Source organism: Petromyzon marinus, chromosome 5 (assembly GCF_048934315.1).
Source record: "Petromyzon marinus isolate PM22_M1 ecotype Great Lakes invasive population chromosome 5, UKy_Petmar_22M1.pri1.0, whole genome shotgun sequence".
NCBI classification, from domain to species: domain Eukaryota; kingdom Metazoa; phylum Chordata; class Hyperoartia; order Petromyzontiformes; family Petromyzontidae; genus Petromyzon; species Petromyzon marinus.
Genome location: NC_133671.1, coordinates 11,583,580 through 11,604,741, shown reverse-complemented (window position 1 = coordinate 11,604,741; position 21,162 = coordinate 11,583,580). Strand labels below are relative to the sequence as shown.

At 41.5% G+C, this 21,162-nt stretch overlaps 1 protein-coding gene across 5 annotated transcripts in view; it reads left to right on the top strand.

Annotated features, from left to right (window-relative positions):
- Positions 1–21,162, top strand: part of LOC116939054 (transmembrane protein 132E-like) — a 456,039-nt gene that overhangs the window by 182,264 nt on the left and 252,613 nt on the right. For 4 of the 5 annotated variants that reach the window (XM_076061554.1, XM_032946937.2, XM_032946939.2 and 1 more), the window contains one exon: positions 19,703–19,843. The exons of the other annotated variant lie outside the window; for it this stretch is intronic. In XM_076061554.1, the coding sequence (XP_075917669.1) occupies positions 19,703–19,843 (141 nt within the window). The remainder of the gene's footprint in view (positions 1–19,702; positions 19,844–21,162) is intronic. 5 annotated transcript variants of the gene reach the window in all.

Below are 21,162 nucleotides of genomic sequence, written 5' to 3'. Positions count from 1 at the left end.
TAGTTGTTGTTTACATGTCAGCGTAAAATCTTCCATGTTTGTTATGTATTAAACACAATATATAGAGTAATTCGACTCTATTTTCTGGGGTATATATATATCACACCATTTCAAATACTATGCTATTAATACTGTAGTTATACAATATAAGCAGTTTTACAGCATTATATGTATATATATATACTGTAGCACTTACTATATGTGTACAGGATATAGGCAAAGTTAATTCCTGCTTAAATGTCCTTCCAGGCGGTGCTGATCTCTTTCTTACAGCCCTAAGTGGTGCAAATTCCCAATTATTTTGGCAGGGTTCAGTCGATCCAAAAGAAAAACATTTATGACATCTCCACAATATGAAACTTATTTTTCAGAATCATAATTTTTACTTAGACTGGAGGAATCCGATGAGCTCAGAAGCGCTTTCTCACAGATGTCTAGTAGTCTGTTTTTTATCAACTCCAGAGGAATCATTGTCTGATTAAACCCCCAACCAGGATACGAACTCACCACCTTCCAGTTGTGAGCTGTTTACTCTACCGGTAAAGGTGCAGCCCTGTAATTGCTTGCTCATGCCACTGCTGGCAGAAGGGCCTACAATAGACGGAGCTCAAGAAAGCCCCTTCATAGGACATATGGCATACTCTCCCACGCTGGACAGACACCTTGGAAGAGATGGGAATCCCACATATATATAATGTCCTTCTAAATAAGAGGCTGTAAATCTTTCAAGACATTGGGCACAAGAACGGTTTGGGTGTCTTTATTTTCGTCTGTACAGCTCTCCGATGTGTTTTCAGTTACACCCCATATTGTTCGGCATCTAGAATGACATTTTACTCCAGATGTTGATACCATCTTCATGCATTACAACCCGGAAACACATGGGACAGATGTGTGGCATATAACCACGGAAAACTATTTTGCACTAAATTTCGATTTAAAGCTTTCGTGACTGCAATGATTCATCTTCTTTGGTTCTTTCGGTAAAGTCACGTAGAATGAGAATAAAATAATAAATTGATAAAATAAAATAACATAATAATATTCTCACGACGTTTCGGCCACAACACAAGCGGCCTTCATCAGGTGAAGGGACGAGACTGTCTGGTAGGACTGTCCTACCAGACAGGGAAGGGACGAGACTGCCTGGTAGGACTGTCCTACCAGACAGTCTCGTCCCTTCACCTGATGAAGGCCGCTTGTGTTGTGGCCGAAACGTCGTGAGAATATTATTGTGTTATTTTATTTTATCAATTTATTATTTTATTCTCATTCTACGTGACTTTACCGAAAGAACCAAAGAAGATGTATTTTGCACTGATTCGTTTGTTCATTTTTCAGTCCGCTTGTCCTGGTGAGGGTTGCGGCGGCAGAATGTTGGGCAATTCCCAGGCGTTCCCAGGTCAGCCGAGCGACATAGTCCCACCAGCGTGTCCTGGGCCGGCCCCGGGGCCTTCGCCCAGTGGGACGTTCAGGGAGAGTCTACTGGGAGGTAACCAGCTCAACTGGCTCCTCTCGATCCGGAGGAGCAGTGGCTTGACTCTGAGGCTCTCCCAGATTACTAAGCTCCTCACCCAACCACGGAAAGTGAGCCCAGCAACTCTATGGAGAAACCTCATTTCGGCCCCTCATACCCGCGATCTAATCCTTTTGGTGATTACCCAAAGACCATAGGTGAGGATGGGAATGTAGATCGACCTGTAAACCACGAGCTTTTTTCGAAAACTCAGCTCCCACTTCACTACCACTGAATGGTACACTGCCGGCAACACTCCGGACGCCATACCTATCCACCGGCCGATCTCTCGCTCCCAATTACTCGTGAAAGAGACCCCAAGGTACTTAAGCTCCTCCACTAAGGTCAGCTGTTCCCCCCTCACCTGGAGAGAACAATCCACCGTCTCCCGGGAGTGAAACATAACCTCAAATTTGGAGGTGCTGATCCTCATCCCAGTCACTTCATACTCGGCATCAAACTGTTCAAGTCCATGCTGGAGATAACAGACTGATGAGGCAAAGAGGATAACGTCATGCGCAAAAAGCAGCGATGCCACCTCCATGCCCCCATACTGGATACTCTCCATACTTCGGCTGTGCCTTGATATCCTGTTCATGAAAATCACAAACAGGAGTGGAGACAAGACACACCCTTCGCAGAGTCCAACATCAACAATGAATGACTTTGATTTAACACCAAGAATACGGGCACAGCTATCACTCTGGAAATAGAGGGATTGGATATCCCACAAAAGCGGCACCGGTACATCATACTCCTGGAACACCTTCCACAAGACATTGCAGGGAACACAGTTATATGCTTCTCCAAGTCTACAAAGCAGAGGTAGATTGGAGAATCATACTCCTATGACCCTTGACATATCTGTGAGAGGGAAAAAAGCTGGTCATGACATAATCCACATTGTTCCTCCTGAATCTGAGGCTCGACCACTGAGCGGAGCCTCCTCTCCAGCACTGACATAAGCTTTACCTGGGACTACCTGGGATGCTGAGGAGTGTGATTCCCCTGTAGTTGGAGCACACCCTCTGGTCCCTTTTTTATGAGAACTACATCCTCAGTTTGCCAATCCAGAGACACTGTTCCTGCCATCCATGCAACATTGAAGAGGCGTGTTAACCATCACACTTCTACACTGTCCAGCGCTTTCAACAACTTTGGCCAAATCTTGTCCACCGCAGGAGGTTTGACCCTATGAAGGCCCTTGACCATTGCAGTGACTTCAGCAGCCGTTATTCAACCAACCCCCCCAGCTGTTTCCAGGGCTGCCTCCTGAAAGGACGACATGCCCACTGGATTGACGAACTCTTCAAAGTGTTCCTTCCACTTTTCAACTATCTCCTTAATTGAGGTCAATGTTACGCTACCTTTTCTGAAAACAGCCTGGGCCATGTTCTGTCGACCCCTCCTAAGGTGTTGGATGGTTTGGCAGAACATATTTGAGGCTTTAACACGTAGGCTTTCGCGACCAATATCATCCATAATAGAGGTTTTTTGGGTTAGATCGCGTAAATATATAAAAGTGTCATTAAAACCCACCACCACCTGACACAGCTAACTAGTAAGGGTTGTCACATAAACAGAACATGCCAATTCGTCCTTGTTGGCATGCGTGTTTGGCAAACATGACGAATGATCAGCACGAGACTAAAAGAACATCATAGAAATATTAAATTCTCCCAAATACAACTGTCAGCAGTAGCAGAACAAGCGTGCCAACAAGGACACTAAATTGATTTTGATAATGTTGAAGTTCTATGCAAAACTAGCTACTACTGGCCAAGACTAATTAGAGAATCTATCGAAATTCAAAGAAATAAAAATAATTGTAACTGTTCGGATAGCTACCGCCTTAGTCCTGCGTGGAAGCAAATAATCAAATAATACATTATTTAAATGTATGCCTATAATGGGCAGCATACTTCAATAGGGATTACCATTGGTATGGCTATTTGAATACACACACTAGACAGATCAAAGGACTCGCATAATGCAAATGCATAATGTACTTTGGTTCAGTAATCTCCCCCCCCCCACTTGGCACAAGAGCTCAGAAGCGTGGTTACCACATCTACGCCTCTATATAAGGAACGAAACATTAAGACTTCTCCACAAATCTGGCTGTCGCCTGATGAAGCTAGTTGTAATTACTGGCGAAACGTCGTACTCAGATTGTAAATGTTGTGGCTTGGCTCTTCAACACACCGGTGTGCTGTACAAGTGATGAATTGGCATGTTCTATTGACGTGTAACCCTTACTAGTTGGCTGTGTCAGGTGGTGATGGGTTTTAACGACACTTTTATATATTTATGCGATATAACCCAAAAAAAACTCATGGATCTTTTGAGGCTGCCTGGTAGTCCCTCTCCAAGGCATCTCCAAACTCTGCCCATGCCCGGGATTTCGCTTCAGTGACTGCTGCAGCTGCCGCCCTCTTGGCAAGCCGGTACCTCTCAATCGAGTCATGAGACCTTTTTCCGAGCATAGCTCGGAAAGCCTCCTTCTTCAACTTGAGAGCTTCCCTCACCACTGGTGTTCACCAGTAGCTCCTAGGGTTGCTGCCATGACAGGAACCAACTGCCTACAGGCCACAGCTTTCGCAGCTGCATCCACAATCAAGGTCCTCAACATCGTCCACTCGGACTCAATGTCCACAACCTCCCTAGGAGTGCAGGAAAAGTGTTCCTGGAGGAGGAAGTTGAAAACTTTCTGCACTGGGTCTTCCACCAGACATTCCCAGAAAACCCATACAATTTGTTTGAGCCTTCCACGTCTATCTGATCAGTGTCCCAAGCGTTGGATCCAACTTACCACCAAGTGGTGATCAGTTGACAGCTCTGCCCCTCTCTTCACCCAAGTGCCCATAACATATGCCTTAGGTCCGATGATACAACTACATTGATATTCGGCCCAAGGTGCTCTGGTACCAACTACACTTATTAGCATCCTTGTGTTCGAACATGGTGTTTGTTATTGACATTCCGTGACTAGCGCAGAATTACAATAATATCTCACATTCGGGTTCAGATCAGGGGGGACAACCCTCCCAATCACGTCACTCCAGGTAACTCCATGATTTTCCACGTGAGCATTGAAGTCGCCCAGTAAGACTGTCAAGCACTGCATCCACTGTCTCCAAGAAGGTAGAATACTCTCAACTCCTGTTTGGTGCATGAGCACAGACAACAGTCAGAGTTTTCCTTTCTGAGATGAGAAGTCTCACTTGAGGCGACCCTGTCATCCACTGGAACAAACTCCAACTGCACAGTACCCAGCCAGAGGCTTGTGAGTATCCCCACACCCACCCGGAGTCTCTCAGCAGGGGTTACTTCAGAATAAGAGAGATACCACTCCAAATCGAGAAGTTTGGTTCCAGTGCCAATGCTGTGTGTGGAGGTGAGACCGACTATATGTAGTCGGTACCTTTCCACCTCCACCAGCTCTGGCTTCTTCCCCCTCCCCAAGTGACGTGACATTCCACGTCCTAATAGCTAGAGTCCATCGCCAAGGTCCATTCCATCCCTCTCTCTGCCATACCGGAATCGCACACACCCCTCACCCTTCCTCCTGCGGATGCTGGGTCCACAGGACGATTTTTGTACTGATAGCACCGGATATAGCATCACATGAGCACTTAAGTCAACACATTAGAACGACACAAATAGCATTGGAATTCTTGGTGAATGCTGCACGTGTCAGAAGATCCAGCGATTGCCAGTTGTTTCCACCATCCCTGCCACAGATAGCAGCCACTGTCCCTGGCACAGAAATTGCTGAAACTGCTCCCAGCTCCGTCTGGATTGCTCGCTGCAAACAGTGGCTTTAGTAGTGTCCTGGGGCACTCAAGTGAGGTGTGGGCTGTCCACCATTCTCCAAGTGCCTGATCTGTCTCTCAGTTCCCAAACCAACAACCAAGCCATTCATTGAAAACGTCACTGCTTCAATAGCACACTCTGAACCGGTTTTGACATTAAGTGTCTCGTGTGCAGAATCCAGCTTACTGATAAGATTACGCATTCCCAGGAGGCCGTATGACTGATGGAATGTGTAATACAATGCTAATATTTTTAATGTGGTGGGGCAGATATGGGAAGTTGGCGTATTACCTGCGTATTGGGTGGCAGTGTGATGCAGTGGTATCTATCACCTGTGCCTGACTTAGGTGCCTTTATGTATTTTCTCCCCCTGCTCTGCATCAGTTTTCTCTATTTTTTTTCAGGTTTCTCCAATAGCTGAAAAAAAACATACAACGTTACTGGTACTGACCAAAGATCCCATTGCTGACAAATAACCTGGAAATAACTCAATTGGGATTACACACAGCAACGTGAGCCCCAACTGTGGAAAAAAACAAAATTTTCAGGATTCTCCTGAAAATAAATCACGAGACTAAGTCTTGCCTTCCTGAATAAACCCGCACAATAGTAATAATCTGAAATATATTATATTCTCCACAAGGACGCTAATGATTATTTTGTGTCGTCATTGACAGGGTGTGTGCGGGTTACAATTTGATCAGTTTATTTGTGGCCAACACTCTGTCATACCCTTGCAATTAATAATCGATTGTTTACTTGGCCATTGCAGGCTATATTTGAAAAGATGAATATCTGGTATGGTGATGATATTAAAACATGATAAGGTAACATGCTACAACGTAATTTTATGAGGATAAGATGTGTACAATACAATGAATGAAAACAGTGTAACTATAAGGAAACCACAGGTGTTATACTGGAATAAAGTAGGCTTCAACATATTTTCACAAACCAATTTCCAAACTTGGTTAGATGGCACTTACTGCACATTTTGACACACATTTAATCTCACATTTCCTTCATTTGTTAACTCTGTGAGTGAATGGCACAATGGCACTCTCCCAAATAAGCTCTTTTGTTCAGCCACCAGTGACATGCTGACTGATTGGTGTATTGGTTAATGGCTTTTTTCCAGCTCTTATTGAAAGACAGCACAATGTTCGGATGCTTTTTATTCATCACGTTAATGGACACTGGTAATAAATAGTTACCAGAACAAGGCTTTCAGTCCTGAACACATGAAATGCAAAGTACCTGCACATTAACTTAAAAGCAACAGCCATAATTCCTACCCCTGCTGTATGGTTTGTTTGTAAACACACATTGGATATTACTGCACTGTCATTCATAAAAGTGCTCTCTGAAGCTTATATCAAAAACATGGCTGAAATTTTATTTGAGCCATGATTTTCATATTTTTTTTAGAAAATACCAATCCACGCTATGTCAGTTATGGAGGTGTTTGACCATACTTCACTGAGGTGGGAGGTGGGTGGCAGGTTGGGTCGAAGGCAGGGCCAGTTCACAAATGACTCACCACTGATGTGAGCCATGGACAGAAATTTAACTTGTACCAATGGGCTAAAAGCTCAGTGGGCTGCACCTCCACTTTACTGTGACTTTTCTCTTGACTGAATCTTACTGCTCAAGTTGGTAACTGTTACTGATCGTGAGATTAATCTTTAAGGTCCTGAATTGACCAAAATTATACCATGCTGATTTGTCCATGCAAACCTAACGCTCTAAATAATTGTGGTACAATTCATGAACATGGCAAATGTTTCAGTGGCAGAATAGAAAATGACCCACTATTGCAATATAATATATTGCCATTCCTGAGTGGGCTAGAGTGCTTTTCAGGCCAACAGAATGGGAGGGAAACAAGCCGGTTTAACATACATATGCCAACTAATCATAATTCACAGGCAGGGCAATCGGATTTCGCGAAGGCATCGTCATATGATGGAGAAAACTCTGCTTGCAGTCGACCAATCAGGCTCCAGTTTATCTTACACACACCTGTGCAAAGTAGCTGTGCATTAATTTAAAAGTAACAGCGATACTTCCTACCTCTGCTGCACACCTATGTGTGTATGTGTATGCACATACAGTGGTGTAGTGGTGAGCATGCTGCGCTACAAACCTGGTGACCCGAATTCGGTTCCCGCGTACAGCCATTGCCAGTGACGATTACACTGGTCTACAGCCAAAATGCTTCTGAAACAAATATAGTCTAACTTTACTCAATCTGGGTGACTGATAATGAAAATGATGCTTATATTTTTTATTGCCTCAGTGTATATGACCCTTGACTGTGGAATGGCGGAGGATAAGTGAGTTTTAATGGGAAGGGATCTCAATTTAAACCAGAAATGACTAAAATACATATTTGCCTGGATCTATGAATACATCTATGACTGGGTTTGCACAGTACTTGCTTTTTGAGCAAAACAATACATGATGCAATCTGAACCTGTTATTGCATCATACATGATATGAATTGTATCATGTTATTCCTAGAAGTCATGGATGATGCAATCATAACTAGGCTTACATCCCTCCGCTGAACAAATTGCCCTATATCCGCTCTAGAAATCATACAGTGTCATGCTCTATTATTTGTCAGCGTTTGATCTTGCAAAGGGACACATTTCTGTTTAGCCAAGGTGAACAGAGGTGCCTCATTCGTGTGCGAACAAAGCAGATAGCTTCTGCTATGTTTGTGGTGAAGTGACTTTTGCATCACAAAAGTGCACTGTGGTTAAGCAATCCTATCATCTTTATTTTGGCTGCAAAATTGGAGATCAGGACAAGATGTGGGCCCCACACATATGCTGGAACACTTGTGCAACAAATCTTCGCCAGTGGTTGAACAGGAAAAGGAAATCTATGCCTTTTGCAGTTCCAATGATTTGGAGAGAGCCAACAGATCATATCAGCAATTGTTACTTCTGCATGGCGCCTCCAGTTGGAAAAGGTGTGTCAAAGAAGAAAAGTGGTCTGTGCATTATCCAAACATTCTATCAGCTATATGCCCAGTACCCCAGGGAGAAGGACTTCCGGTTCCTGATGCACCAGAATTATTCTCACTTGAGTTAGACGAGGAAGAGAATTAAACTTCTGGTCCTGAACCATCAAGGTCACATGACCCAGATTTTCTCTCATCCTCCTCCGAACTACACCTCATAACACAAGGTGAACTAAAATACCTTGTCAGGGATCTCGAACTTCCCAAGAGTAAGGCAGAGCTGTTGGGCTCCAGACTGCAGCAGTGGAATCTCCTGGCAGGTGATATTAGGGTTTCCGTGTTCCGTGACTATCAAAAAGATCTTGTCCCATTCTTTTTCATGGAAGGTGATCTTGTAGCCTGCAACAAAATCGATGGTGTGATGGCAGCCCTCAACATCGTTCATGATCCAGATGAGTGGAGACTGTTAATTGATTCGTCGAAGATGAGTCTTACAGCTGTTTTACTGCATAATAGCAATGTTTTGCCATCAATTCCAGTTGGTCATGCAGTCCATATGAAGGAAACCTATGACAACATGAAACAACTTTTGAGGTGCATAAACTATGACCAACATCAGTGGCAGCTTTGTGGTGATTTGAAGGTTGTAGCTCTCTTGCTTGGTCTGCAGACTGGATACACAAAGTACTACTGTTTTCTCTGCAAATGGGATAGTCGTGCGAGAGATTCCCACTATATCAAGATAGATTGGCCACTCCAACAGTCATTGGAGCCTGGTAGGAAACATATTTAGCATCCACCACTTGTTGAATCAAGGAAGATGTTGTTACCACCCTTACACATCAAGCTGGGTCTGATGAATAACTTTGTTGAAGCCATGGACAAAACACAAGCAGCTTTCAAGTACCTCCGTGGAAAATTTCCAAGGTTAAGTGAAGCTAAGGTAAAGGAAGGTGTATATGTTGAGCCTCAGATTCGTGAACTTCTTCGAGATGATGCATTTTACATTGCACTGCGTGGCAGGGAAAAAGACGGCATTGAAAGCCTTCCAGTTAGTGGCAACACATTTTCTCGGAAACAACAAGGCAGACAACTACAGTGAGTTGGTGGAAAATCTCAAGGTATACAAAAGTCTTGGTTGCAACAAGTCACTAAAGATACATTTTTTGCGCTCTCATTTAGATTTTTTTATCCTACCAAACTGCGGAGCAGTGAGCGACGAGCATGGTGAGCGATTTCACCAGGACATCGCAACAATGGAGAAATGCTATCAGGGCAAATGGAGCCCATCAATGCTTGCAGACATTAACAAGAGATGCTCCATTTAATGAATACAAGAGACAAGCCAAGAAGCGCCGAGTAGACATTGAATGAGGACTAAACGATGCATTTATATATACATAATAGTTTTTTTTTTACTTTTGTTTCTTAAGAAATGTTTTATTTATATAACCTTTTTGCTGATTTTTAAAGTGTCCGCACCCCCATTACACCTGCAGTCGTTGCACCCCTTCACACGAGTAGCGAATGGTGGAATTGGTCTGATATTTGTGCAAAATTGCCCACTATCCTACCGCAATGGGGCAGCGACCAAAGGAAATGGCTCATGGCTTGTACCACTGGTACGTTGATGCTTATGTCATGCTAACTATGAGATTTCACCCTTTCTTCCAATCGGAGGTCTCAGTTATTGAATTTTTTGGTGATGTTCTTTGTGCGGAAAATAATTTTATATTCACATGTGTACACATGCACACAAATGTGTATATGTACAGTAAAACCTTGGATTGCGAGTAACTTGGTCTACGAGTGTTTTGCAAGACGAGCACATTTTTTTAAATAAATATTAATTTCATAAAACGAGCGAGGTCTTGCAATAAGAGTAGTACGTATACACCTTGTCTGCCGAGCATCACGTGATCACAACAGATATATGAGTGCTTTGATATACGAGTGCTTTGGATTACAAACACGTTTCCGGAACGAATTATGATCGCAATCCAAGGTTTTACTGTATAGGCAAATATGACATTTACATTCATGTTTGCATGTTTATTAAACAAAGAAGTCAAACAATGAAGTCAGAATAAAGTCACAATGAAGTTACTCTTTGGTTCTTTCGGTAAAGTCACGTAGGTAGAATAAATAAATAAGTATCATTTATCACGACGTTTCGATCGCAACACAAGCGGTCGTCCTCAGGCGGAATAAATAATCCAGCAGTGGAACTGCTGAACCAGGAAGATGCACAGCGAGAGAGCTGTTACAACAAGACGTTTATATGTGGTGAAGGGCAAGCAGGTGGGGTCTGAGCTGGAAAGGAATTACATCCCCGCCACCAAGCACGTCAGTTGTGTTAATGGGGGAGGTCAGGGAGAGAGAGATTAGGGAGAGAGATTAGCATGAAATGAGCTTCCGTCGCCGCGTAAGAGTATCGCCCTCGCATATGCGCACAACAGCAGTGTTAATGGGAGATTAGCACTATGTTGATGGGAGAGATTAGGCAGAGAGAATAGGGGGATTAGCAAGTTCATGTCATGTCTATGTGTAACACAAGCTACGGCGCTGCCAACTGCGCCGTGAGAGGCAAGCGCATCCACGCAAGAGGACCACCGCAATGGTGGTTGCGCCAGTGAGACACACAGCCCATCACACAGCCAGAACTATCGATAAATCGAGGCTAAGGGAGCAGAGGTGGCCATGTTAGTCAGACCCCAGCCCGTTAATGCAGAGGCACCTAACAGGGCTATGCAACACAGAGAGTCGGAGATAACAGCCAAACAGCAGGGAAGAATGGAAGCACCACAGCAAGTTACGACATTGCTTGGTTAATAACGTCCTTCCAATGATTGCCCAGCTTATACCCATCTTCTCGGTTGAAATTGTCTCTGTGTTTATATATCTGGATAGCTTCATGGACAAATCTTTGATGGCAGCCCAAAGGTTTGCAGAGTACCTTGGTCTCGGAAAAAACAATATTGTGCGAGCCCACTGCGTTATAACAATGATCAGCCACGGCAGAGGTATTGGTTCTGCCATGTTTCAAATGTGCCTTGTGTTCACGAACACGGTCCGAGACATGTCATTTGGTTTCCCCAATGTAACTGCTGCCGCAGACAAAACTTACTTTGTCGACACCAGGGTACTGCATGTCAGGAATGACATCCTTCACAGATGGGATCAAATCATGGATTTTGTGTACTGCATTGAATCGGACCTGGATCTTGTGTTTGTTTAAGATTTTGGAAATATTTTTGGTAACACCTGCTATGTATGGCAAGGTGATGGTTTTGATTGGATACTCAGATGGTTGTCTCCCCATGGTTGGGGATACAGCTTTGCGGATTGTGCGGTCTGAGTATCCATTCATCTTGAGGGCTTGGTGTACGTGCTCCAGTTCACTGACTAGGTGGCGCTGGTCGGAGATGCAGCGGGCCCTATGGTGTAGTGTTTTGATGAGGGAGTTCTTCTGGGCCGGATGGTGGTGGGAGTCAGGCTTTAGATAGGAATCGGTGTGGGTAGCTTTCCTGTAGATGGAATGTCCCAACGAGACATCAGGCCTCTTCTCGATCAAAACATCCAGGAATGGTAGCTTGCCATCATTTTCCATTTCCATGGTGAATTTGATGGATGGGTGTATAGAATTGATGTGGTTGAAAAATTGGTTCAGTGCTGGCTGGCCATGTGGCCAGATGACGAAAGTGTCATCTATGTATCTCTTCCACAGGGAAGGATGTAGGGTGGATGTCAGGATGGCATCTGTTTCAAATTTCTCCATGAAAACATTCGCTACCACTGGTGATAAGGGAGAACCCTTAGGGATACCTTCATTTTGTTTGTAGAATGTACCATTCCAGATTTTTCTACCTATGTGACTTTACTGAAAGAACCATAGAGTATGGATTCCTGCAGTCACGAAAGCTTAAAATCAAGATTCACATTTAAGTTATTTTAATAGTTGTCTTTCTGTAATAATATATTCATTGATAATTCGACCAAGGGGAATTTAGTCTGTCAATATAATACTACAAATGTGAGCTAATACCTAGATAAATTAGCATTTATTTCATTCATATAAATCCCAAAGTTTGCAGAATTGCTATTTTCTCCTGATAGTGCCATTCATGTGATCTTGAATACTTCTCACACATCTCATAAACAGTTCAATCACTGGAAGGTAAAATGTTAATATCTGTTTCCTCATATATATAATCATTCAAAATGTGTGCAAGAGATTAAAAAAAATCGTTGAAAATAACTTTTTATCTAAACATATCGGTGTCTTGCTCTATTTGAAGATAGTAACTAATGGTTTGGATAAGCAGAGTCACGTCACATTGAGCAATGCTAACACCCTCTTTCGGTAAAATCACGTAGAAGGGAAACAATAAAATAATACAAATATAAAACAATGGGTTTCAACAGGATTATGCATATATTATGATTAGGCATTGGTGGAAAAAAACTAAACACCACAAACAGGCTGTATGGATAGCTGTATTGCCATAATAAAACTACAATTAATAGTAGTATATAGTAAAAAAAATATGGGAGCTGTACACATAATGTATCTACCTCATAAATTGTTAAAGTGACAGACTTCCAATGGTATGGACTCAAATTACATAAATAGTTTAACTACAAAATAAAGTACTGTTTGCACTTTGTACCCATTTTTTCGGTAATTCAAATACGTGTTAAAATATGAAGATAATTATATTTATCGACTCACAGTTCATAAATGTACACAATGACAATTGTGAGTGAGAACGAACGAATGTATTTACAAATGTTTATTTTATTGCCATGATTTGTTTAAGTCTAGAAGTATGTCTGGTACATTAACTTTCATTGATTAAAAACATTATTGTTCCCTGACCTTTCCTTATTCTACAGAGGTGACAGGTCGTTCAAAATTTGAAGCTTTCGTGACTGCAAGGATACATACTCTTTGTTTTTTTTCGGTAAAGTCACGTAGGTAAAATAAAATAAATGAAAACAACTAAATTAAATTGAGCAACCATTGGAAAGATGTCATCAACCAAGTCAAACTTTAGCCGCCTTATAATTTTACAGCCATTTCCATTTCTGCCAGTGGTTGTACTCGCTCTCGTGCAGCACGCCATCGCTTCCCCAGAACCCCCTGCAGCATAACTTAAGGCGGCTTAACTTAGCCCTCCCCCCCACCCACGTCCCTTCCTGGCTCCTCCCCCCCCCTTAACCTGTATATAATCTCGGGTGTCTCAGAGCTCTTCACTTGATACAGCTATTTTGCTGTGACTTCCACCTGAAGACGGAAGCTTGTGTTACCTCCGAAACGTCGTCATTTAATTTAGTTGTTTTCATTTATTTTATTTTACCTACGTGGCTTGACCGAAATTTTTTTTTTCAAAGAGTAGGTCGTTCAAACCCAATGAAGGTTCTGATTCTACTTGCAGATTCAATGGCCATGGTAGCAAGATGTTAACTACCTCGCCTGGAGGTCATGTATTCGATCCCGACCCTTATGATGCCTGTATATTTGGAGTTTGCATGTTCTCTAAGCATGCATTGAGAGTATTTGGCTGCTATAAATGTCCTCATTAGCCACTTCGTTGATCTATAATTTGTGGCCAGATCACTTTGGAAAAATATATATAGCTAATTGGGCCTTACCTGGTACAATAGAAAAAAATAGCAACTCGTTTTAATATGCAATGAAAGCACTCTGTTGTTACTCAGTGACGTCAGTTTAAGTCTTCACGTGAAAGTCAGGAAAAAGCACGTTTACAGTTTTTGTTTTATTTCCTGTACCATTGTACACTTGAAAGCAATCTCCCTCAGTTGTTTAGCCTTGGGCACAAGATGTCAAACATCGGAGAGTAAACAACAGTGGATGATTATTTCCACTTGTTTTAAACAATATTTATGAGCACCACTTTGAGTTTTTAAACAACACACAAATGTGCAGAAAGCACACACCCTACAGTATGTGCATGGGCAGAAAACTATCAGCATTTCCTGAAGAAGTGCATTGTGGTCCTCATATTTAAGTGACCGTAAAAATAAATGTAAGCAAATGTGAATGACTGACAGACAGCAGTGATACAGTATACAACTATTGAATGGTTATGTGCTGATTAAGACCCGACAGCCAATTATGTAAGGTTTGTCACATAAACAGAATTCTGGCTAATCCCCTGATGAAGCTGGTTGTAATCACTAGCGAAACGTTATAATCAAATTGTAAATGTTGTGGGTTTATTCTCCAACGCACCAGTGTGCTAAAGTAGTAACTCATTGCCACTTTTGTTTATGTAACAAACCTTACTAATTGTCTGTGGTGGGTGTTGGCGGGTTTAACGACACATTCATATGTATTTGATGCAACTATTTTTTTGCATTATTATGGAGCCACTTACTACTTTGCTACTTTTCAAATGTTCGTGCTTTTTAAAGATTTTTAAAAAAAAATAATTTTGTCTGTGAATACAGTTATACGATCTAAATGAAAACACTACCTGTACTTGGACCTCACATCATCCAGCCTAATATTATCATGTAAGCAGGCCTTAAAAAGGTGTCATGTATTATTGTTTATAGTCATAATTTGGGTTTTAAAACACCTGCATGTAACTGTACAACAAAACATTGAAGTATAGAAACGACATTTAACTTGTGGTTTGAAAAAGGCAAGGGGAAAGGTTGTATTTGTTATATGGACGAATGATTCTACAGAGGGGGTGAAAGAACTATATTGTGGAAAGAATTGACTAAGCTTCTGGACAGAAAGAGCAGGTCATAGACAGCAAGAGACATTCGGCAATTGGGGACAGCTACGCTCGAGTTTCAGTCATCTCGGCTGACTGGGGATGTAACGAGACATTGGTGCGTTGCAGTTCTGTAAAAAAAGCATCGGGTCCGTGGTTTATCATCTATCCAAGGGGCTTGATTGAAAGACATTTGATATATGGTACTGGATTCCCAGAGCCGGGCGTATTGGGCTGCCGATGCACTTGTTAATTTTGAACTTACCGTTTTTATTATTTTCCAGACCACAATTGACCCATATTCATATATAGCAAGTGTGGATTTTGTATTCTCACACCACCCCACAGGAAATGCTTCGCCAACATAAATGACGAATCCAGAGGTCTTTTCCAATACCAATAAAACTCCTACCAAAAATTACAACACTCAGCAATCAATACTTACATTTATATGCCCCCAAGTAGCTCTTATGTGGCCATGCACACGCTGACAATTACAGTGCGTGTTACTTAAAACAAGGGGGCCGTTGGGCTATTCGGAAGGTTGGGCAGCCAATAAAATGAGTGTGTGCCAACACATGGGGTTTCTAAACTAATAAAATGGGCTGTAACGGAAAACTAATATTACATAGCGGGCCGTTTTCTCATATGGGCCATCCTCGTTCTTCCATAAAATTTTCATACGATCACAAATAACTTCCATGCTGAGATTTTTTTTTCCCCTTTCTCCCCCACCACAGCCCGTTCACGTTGTTGCGCAGCCACATTGTCAGTGAGAAAGGACTGAACGTTGAGCGTTTTCCCCTCCTAATCCAGCGAGGCCGCCTTTCACCATTTCAATCTTTTGTGTCTCCAATAAATGATATTAAATCATGAATATATATTTAATTCTGCTTTGTCAGCTCTTAAAAAAAGAGACGGGATGCGAAGGTATTATTCCGTTTCAGCCACAAAAGGAGTGCTGCACTGGCGCTCATGTGCTCGTGTTATTACCGTGTGTACAGTGCACATGCTGAATAAGTGCGTGTGAGTGGCATCGAATCACGGACCTGATTCGTACGTAGGTAGAAAAGCAATTGGCCGCTATTTTCTACAAAATTGGCTGTTTTACCTGAATTCAGTGGAAACTGCCTTTTCTCCATTATGTGATTCAGTGTCTTGTTGACCAGCACGTGCTGTGTGGGTTGTTGCGGGTCGTGTGCTGTGGAGCTCTCCGATGTGTTTTTGGGTCATACCGTGCGTTTTTCCTTTCAGTGCGATGTATGACATTTCGCTTTCACGTGCTTTGAGCTTAGGGATACAACCTGAACAAAAAAAAAACACTTCGTCGAGAGATGTTTGAAACCTCGTCTCAATTATTTACAGAACACGACCATTCAAGACCATATGCGATTTACAAATCCACAGTACTATTGAGAAACAGGACACATTACTGGAATTAATATTTTCTTCGCAAGTACATTTCCTGTACGACTCATAGACTTCCCTTTTGCTTTCTTAGAGATACTGGATACACCTACTGTCTAAAAACAGTATTAAAACCTGCCCTGTAGCTGTTGGTGATTTACGTAATTTTTAATCGCAAAGGAAGATAAATGAATACATGTATTTGTATATTTTTATTTACCAATTTTAAAAAAATGTATTTTGACGCTAATCCATCCTTGTGATCATCAGCGTCTTATTAAATCATTGATATGCATTTTGTGCTTTGAGATGCTAACAATGACTTTCTGATTATATAGTGACCCCACTCCAACCTTTCTCGGAGTGAATGTGGACTGTACGCTAACCTTCCACGACCTGGTTGTGAAACTAGCAAGTACAAGCTGCGGACCATCAGCATCAGTGCTATGAACATCAACCATGGTCCGTGTGTACTCTGTAGCCAAGTACTGTGCACCAGTATGGACCATAAGTAGTCACAGTCGACTTGTTGATGTACAACTGAGCACTGCAATGCGGTGTGTCACTGGAACCCTCAAGTCGACCCCAACAACCTGGCTGCCCGTTTTGTCACAAATATTTCCCACAACCATCTGCCGATCTGCCGCAATGCTGCAACCCTCCAGGAAGTCCTGTAAATCGAGGAAAACAGTAGTCTTCTCATGCAAGCCAATTCTGACTCATGCGTTTAAACTTCAACAATGCAAGTAAGACCCCGATCAAGCTATAAAAGCTGAATGGAATTCAAAATAACTTAAAACAGCTGGTGAAAGGCCCAATGCAGAATATCCCTGGGTTTCATCTTCCACAAAGCTCATGGTCAACCCTAAACCGCATCCGCACAAACCATGGTAGATGCAGAAACCTGATGCACAAATGTAAAATTAAACACTCTCCAGTGTGCGACTGTGGTCATCCAGACCAGACCATATCGTTTTACAACATAAAACGATACAATGCTCCTGACGCGGTCGTCTGACTTGACCACCTGAATGTGAAATTGTAGTTGTTGCTCTGCATCTACATTCGCAAATGAAAGGAAGAAGACTTATTTTAATGTCATTGTAAAAACCTGTTTAGCTAAGAATAAATCCATTCAAATATTTGTTGGAATTTTTTCACGATTATTTACAAGTGTATAATCAAGCATGCTCCACAATATGCCTCTGTGTGAACTCTATGACCATGTGAGAGGCCACTAAAACGTATTTTTTTAACATTCCACATATGTGCCAATTGTTTAATATAAGATATTATTCATTAATAAACATGTTTTCTATACATTCCTATGTAGCTGTCAGAATACCATGAATTTTCATTGGGAATGACAACTGCCACAGGAGGAAAAATAGCTGTATTTTTAATAGCATAACGCTGGAGGCAATGCCACTGGCATGTTGAATATGTATCTGCACATTGTATGTGTTTTTCAGCCATAATAGGTGATTACGGCATTTACCCCACTCGTCTGTACGATTAAATGGGGGATATTTGTCTTTGTATCTGCGAGTGTTGTGGTGAGCACTGACACAGTGGGTGAATACCAAAATACCAGCAAAACTAAAATAATATGAACCCATTGTTTCCATCAATAGAAACATGGTATTTAACCTTGTCCAGTGCATATTCTAGGCCTACTTATTTACAGATTAGCACCTGCTGCATTGTGTGAAAACACGCAACCTTCTTTGCGTGCTGTGCCGCCTTTCAAACGGTACTAGTGCCGTTAAAATATACCGCTAAATAGGACATCTTTGTATTTTTGTGTACTCTATGCAGTTTAGGAAATCACTGTACTGAAAAAAATAAGAAAACCGTACTGCAATATTTGCATTATTATTGCTGCAAAATTATAAGTGGTAGGCTCAGAGAGCATTTCTTAGGTGAGAACAGTCACCTGGTATTGAATGTGTTGTGCACATTTCAGATGTTGCCAAGTTTAAGTTTTGCCTCAGTAGCAGACCAATACTTTGAAGGTGCTTAAAAATAACTTTAATATTTCATGAAGTGTGATTAAACTCTTTTTTATGGTACTGTGCGTAGATATATTTGCCTGCTCCTCCGTACCAGGTGCAACATAATGTTGGTGACAGACTCTAACCTGGTGGACCCGGCATGCTTCCACTGAATGGTGGGGGTTTTGCTTGCTTGTCCATCTGTTTCATATTCCCTAGATATGGCCATGTTTGCTTTGCAGAGAAGAAAGCCCAGAATTGTAATGCAAAGGGTAACTCATATGAGGTCATGTTCGCATGAGAAGCTGATGAGACCTGCAAGTATTTAGTTTTGTCTTATGAAGAAAATGTCATATCCAGCGGTGGATCAGAAGAGCGATCGAAAGCTCGTTGGACATGCTGATGAGAGATTGTGCAGTCTACAATTAGTATTCCACACACGTATGATTGGGGTTGAGCGGTTGTGCAGTGGTTCGCGCGCCTATGCCTTTGAATCTAGCGACCTGAGTTTGATTCCTTGCTGCGGATAACATCAGTGGCAAGTGCTATCGGAACCAGTCATACCCTCTTCTCCTTCACCAACACACACTATCTTAGGTTATTACTTCTCAATTTAACCATTTCTTCGCTGGAATATAACATACATATATATTTCTCCACCGTATGGGTAGGTTGTGGGATTTGAGAGATATTTGTAGGTTGCAGCAAAGCTCTGAAGGCTTGAACTCTGTCTCTAAAGAAATGGAAATTCATGAGCCCTTTTTGAATATGCATAATGTATGTTGAGTTCACATCCTATAAAACATATGCTTGTTTCTAACAGCGATGGTTCTTTATATGTGCCTTGAAGTGTCTGTGTTAGTACATTTTACGTCACCTATGAGTTGTCAAATGGCATTCATATTGCAGTGTTTAAATTGTTACAGTGCGAAATGGTATTGTGAATATTTGTAATCCACTAGCTTTTGAAGCTTGCTACAAGAAAATTACCCTTAAGAAGAAAAATAACCCAAATGGAGGCTACTGTACGGTTACATATTTTCCTGTCTTCTTTTAAATAGGTGTTGTGTTGCTTTATTGCAATCGGTGAAAGGCAGGCACACGCATGGCATGGCTAAAATCTAAATTCAAGAATATCGAGGTGAATTATAACTCCGTTTAGTGTCTGTGTGCTGTGTATCACAAAATGCCTTTACACTGTATATAAACGACATATAACACTTTATTCCATGTTTATTGTTGCCCTCAGGTTTAAAGCAAAGAAAGGAATATCTGTGCTCTCAATACATCCCAGTAATCCCATGGTATGGGATGTAATGTCAGATATCAATCGAGGTGCCAAACACACGTTTGCTACGATAGAGGTCGTCAAGAAGAGAGGCACAGTCAGGTAAGCTTTGTTTTTGTTTTAAACTCGAAATGTTTACCAATATATAACAACCAAACGTATGATAACTTTCATGTATATGGCCGACTGCAATTGCATTCACTGTAGCTGTAACAGGTGATTGCTGTGCAATCGTGGACATTTTTTTGCTATTTATTTCACACAGGAATATATAACAAAAAAAGCCTATGAAAACAGCTTGTGAATTGGTATTTTTTCACACGTATATCAATGTTGCATAATACTGTACCGTTTCTAAAACATAAATGCCTTATGTTAGTATCGTGCCTGTGAAAATTAAAATGATGTGGTGTATAATGTGACACTCTAGTAGTAAAATGTGTAGCAACTCAAGTTAAACCAGGAAAAATACATCTGCCGATTGGTTTTTGGGTGCTTTGTGATGGAAACATACATACCATAGGCAGCCTACTCGGTATCAGGTCATGAAATTAAAGTGCAGCAGGTCCTTTAGAAAGCACTGCAGTACTCTAATTAGTGGGGCTCTACATAGAAGACCAATTGCCCTTAATGCATTACAATAGAGTGAACCTAAAAGTCATACTTCCTGCTGATAAGTACGAGTATAACACTTTTAAACTAAGGTAAATTACATTAATCTTACTGGAGAATAAAATGGTTCTTTTGTATTAATTAAGTGCAGTACTATTGTGGGCAACGTTTAATTGCGTTTAATTACTGTATGTTTGGGTCACACTTCATTGTACATTATGGTGTCTGCCCTTTATAAGTATGTGTGTGTGTGTAAATTATTTACCGTACGTATCAGCAATATGATTGTTTTATATTGTGTTCATACAATATTGTTTTATCAAGTGTGTCTAAAGGCTGATATGTTAGAAAGAAGAAAGTTGAGTTTAAATGGCAACGGTAACAGTGACGTCGATTACACAATTTCATCTGAGTCAATCACGGCATAAGACAGTGACGTATCTGTTTTGTGACTAACATTATTATTCCATGAGCAGTCCATCTGCATGCATTTACTTCACATGTTTTGCTCCACCGGCTCGACTGGATTAATGTCGTCATTTGAATTAGGAGCTGCTTGTAGTGAAAGCCTGTGGCTTTCAGGCAATACAATTGTGCTTGCTAATTGTCAAAATTCTTAAATGGAGTGCTTATAAATCAGGCCTACGGTAAAAAAATGGAAGTGAAATTATTATAAAATGGTGCAATTTGAGGTAGATCTAGAAACTTCACAAGGGGGGATTGTCCGGAAATTGCAAGCGTTTTAAAAAGGGCCCCATTCACCACCCTCCATCTGCCACTGGGTGTTATTTAGACCTTTTATTTGAGGT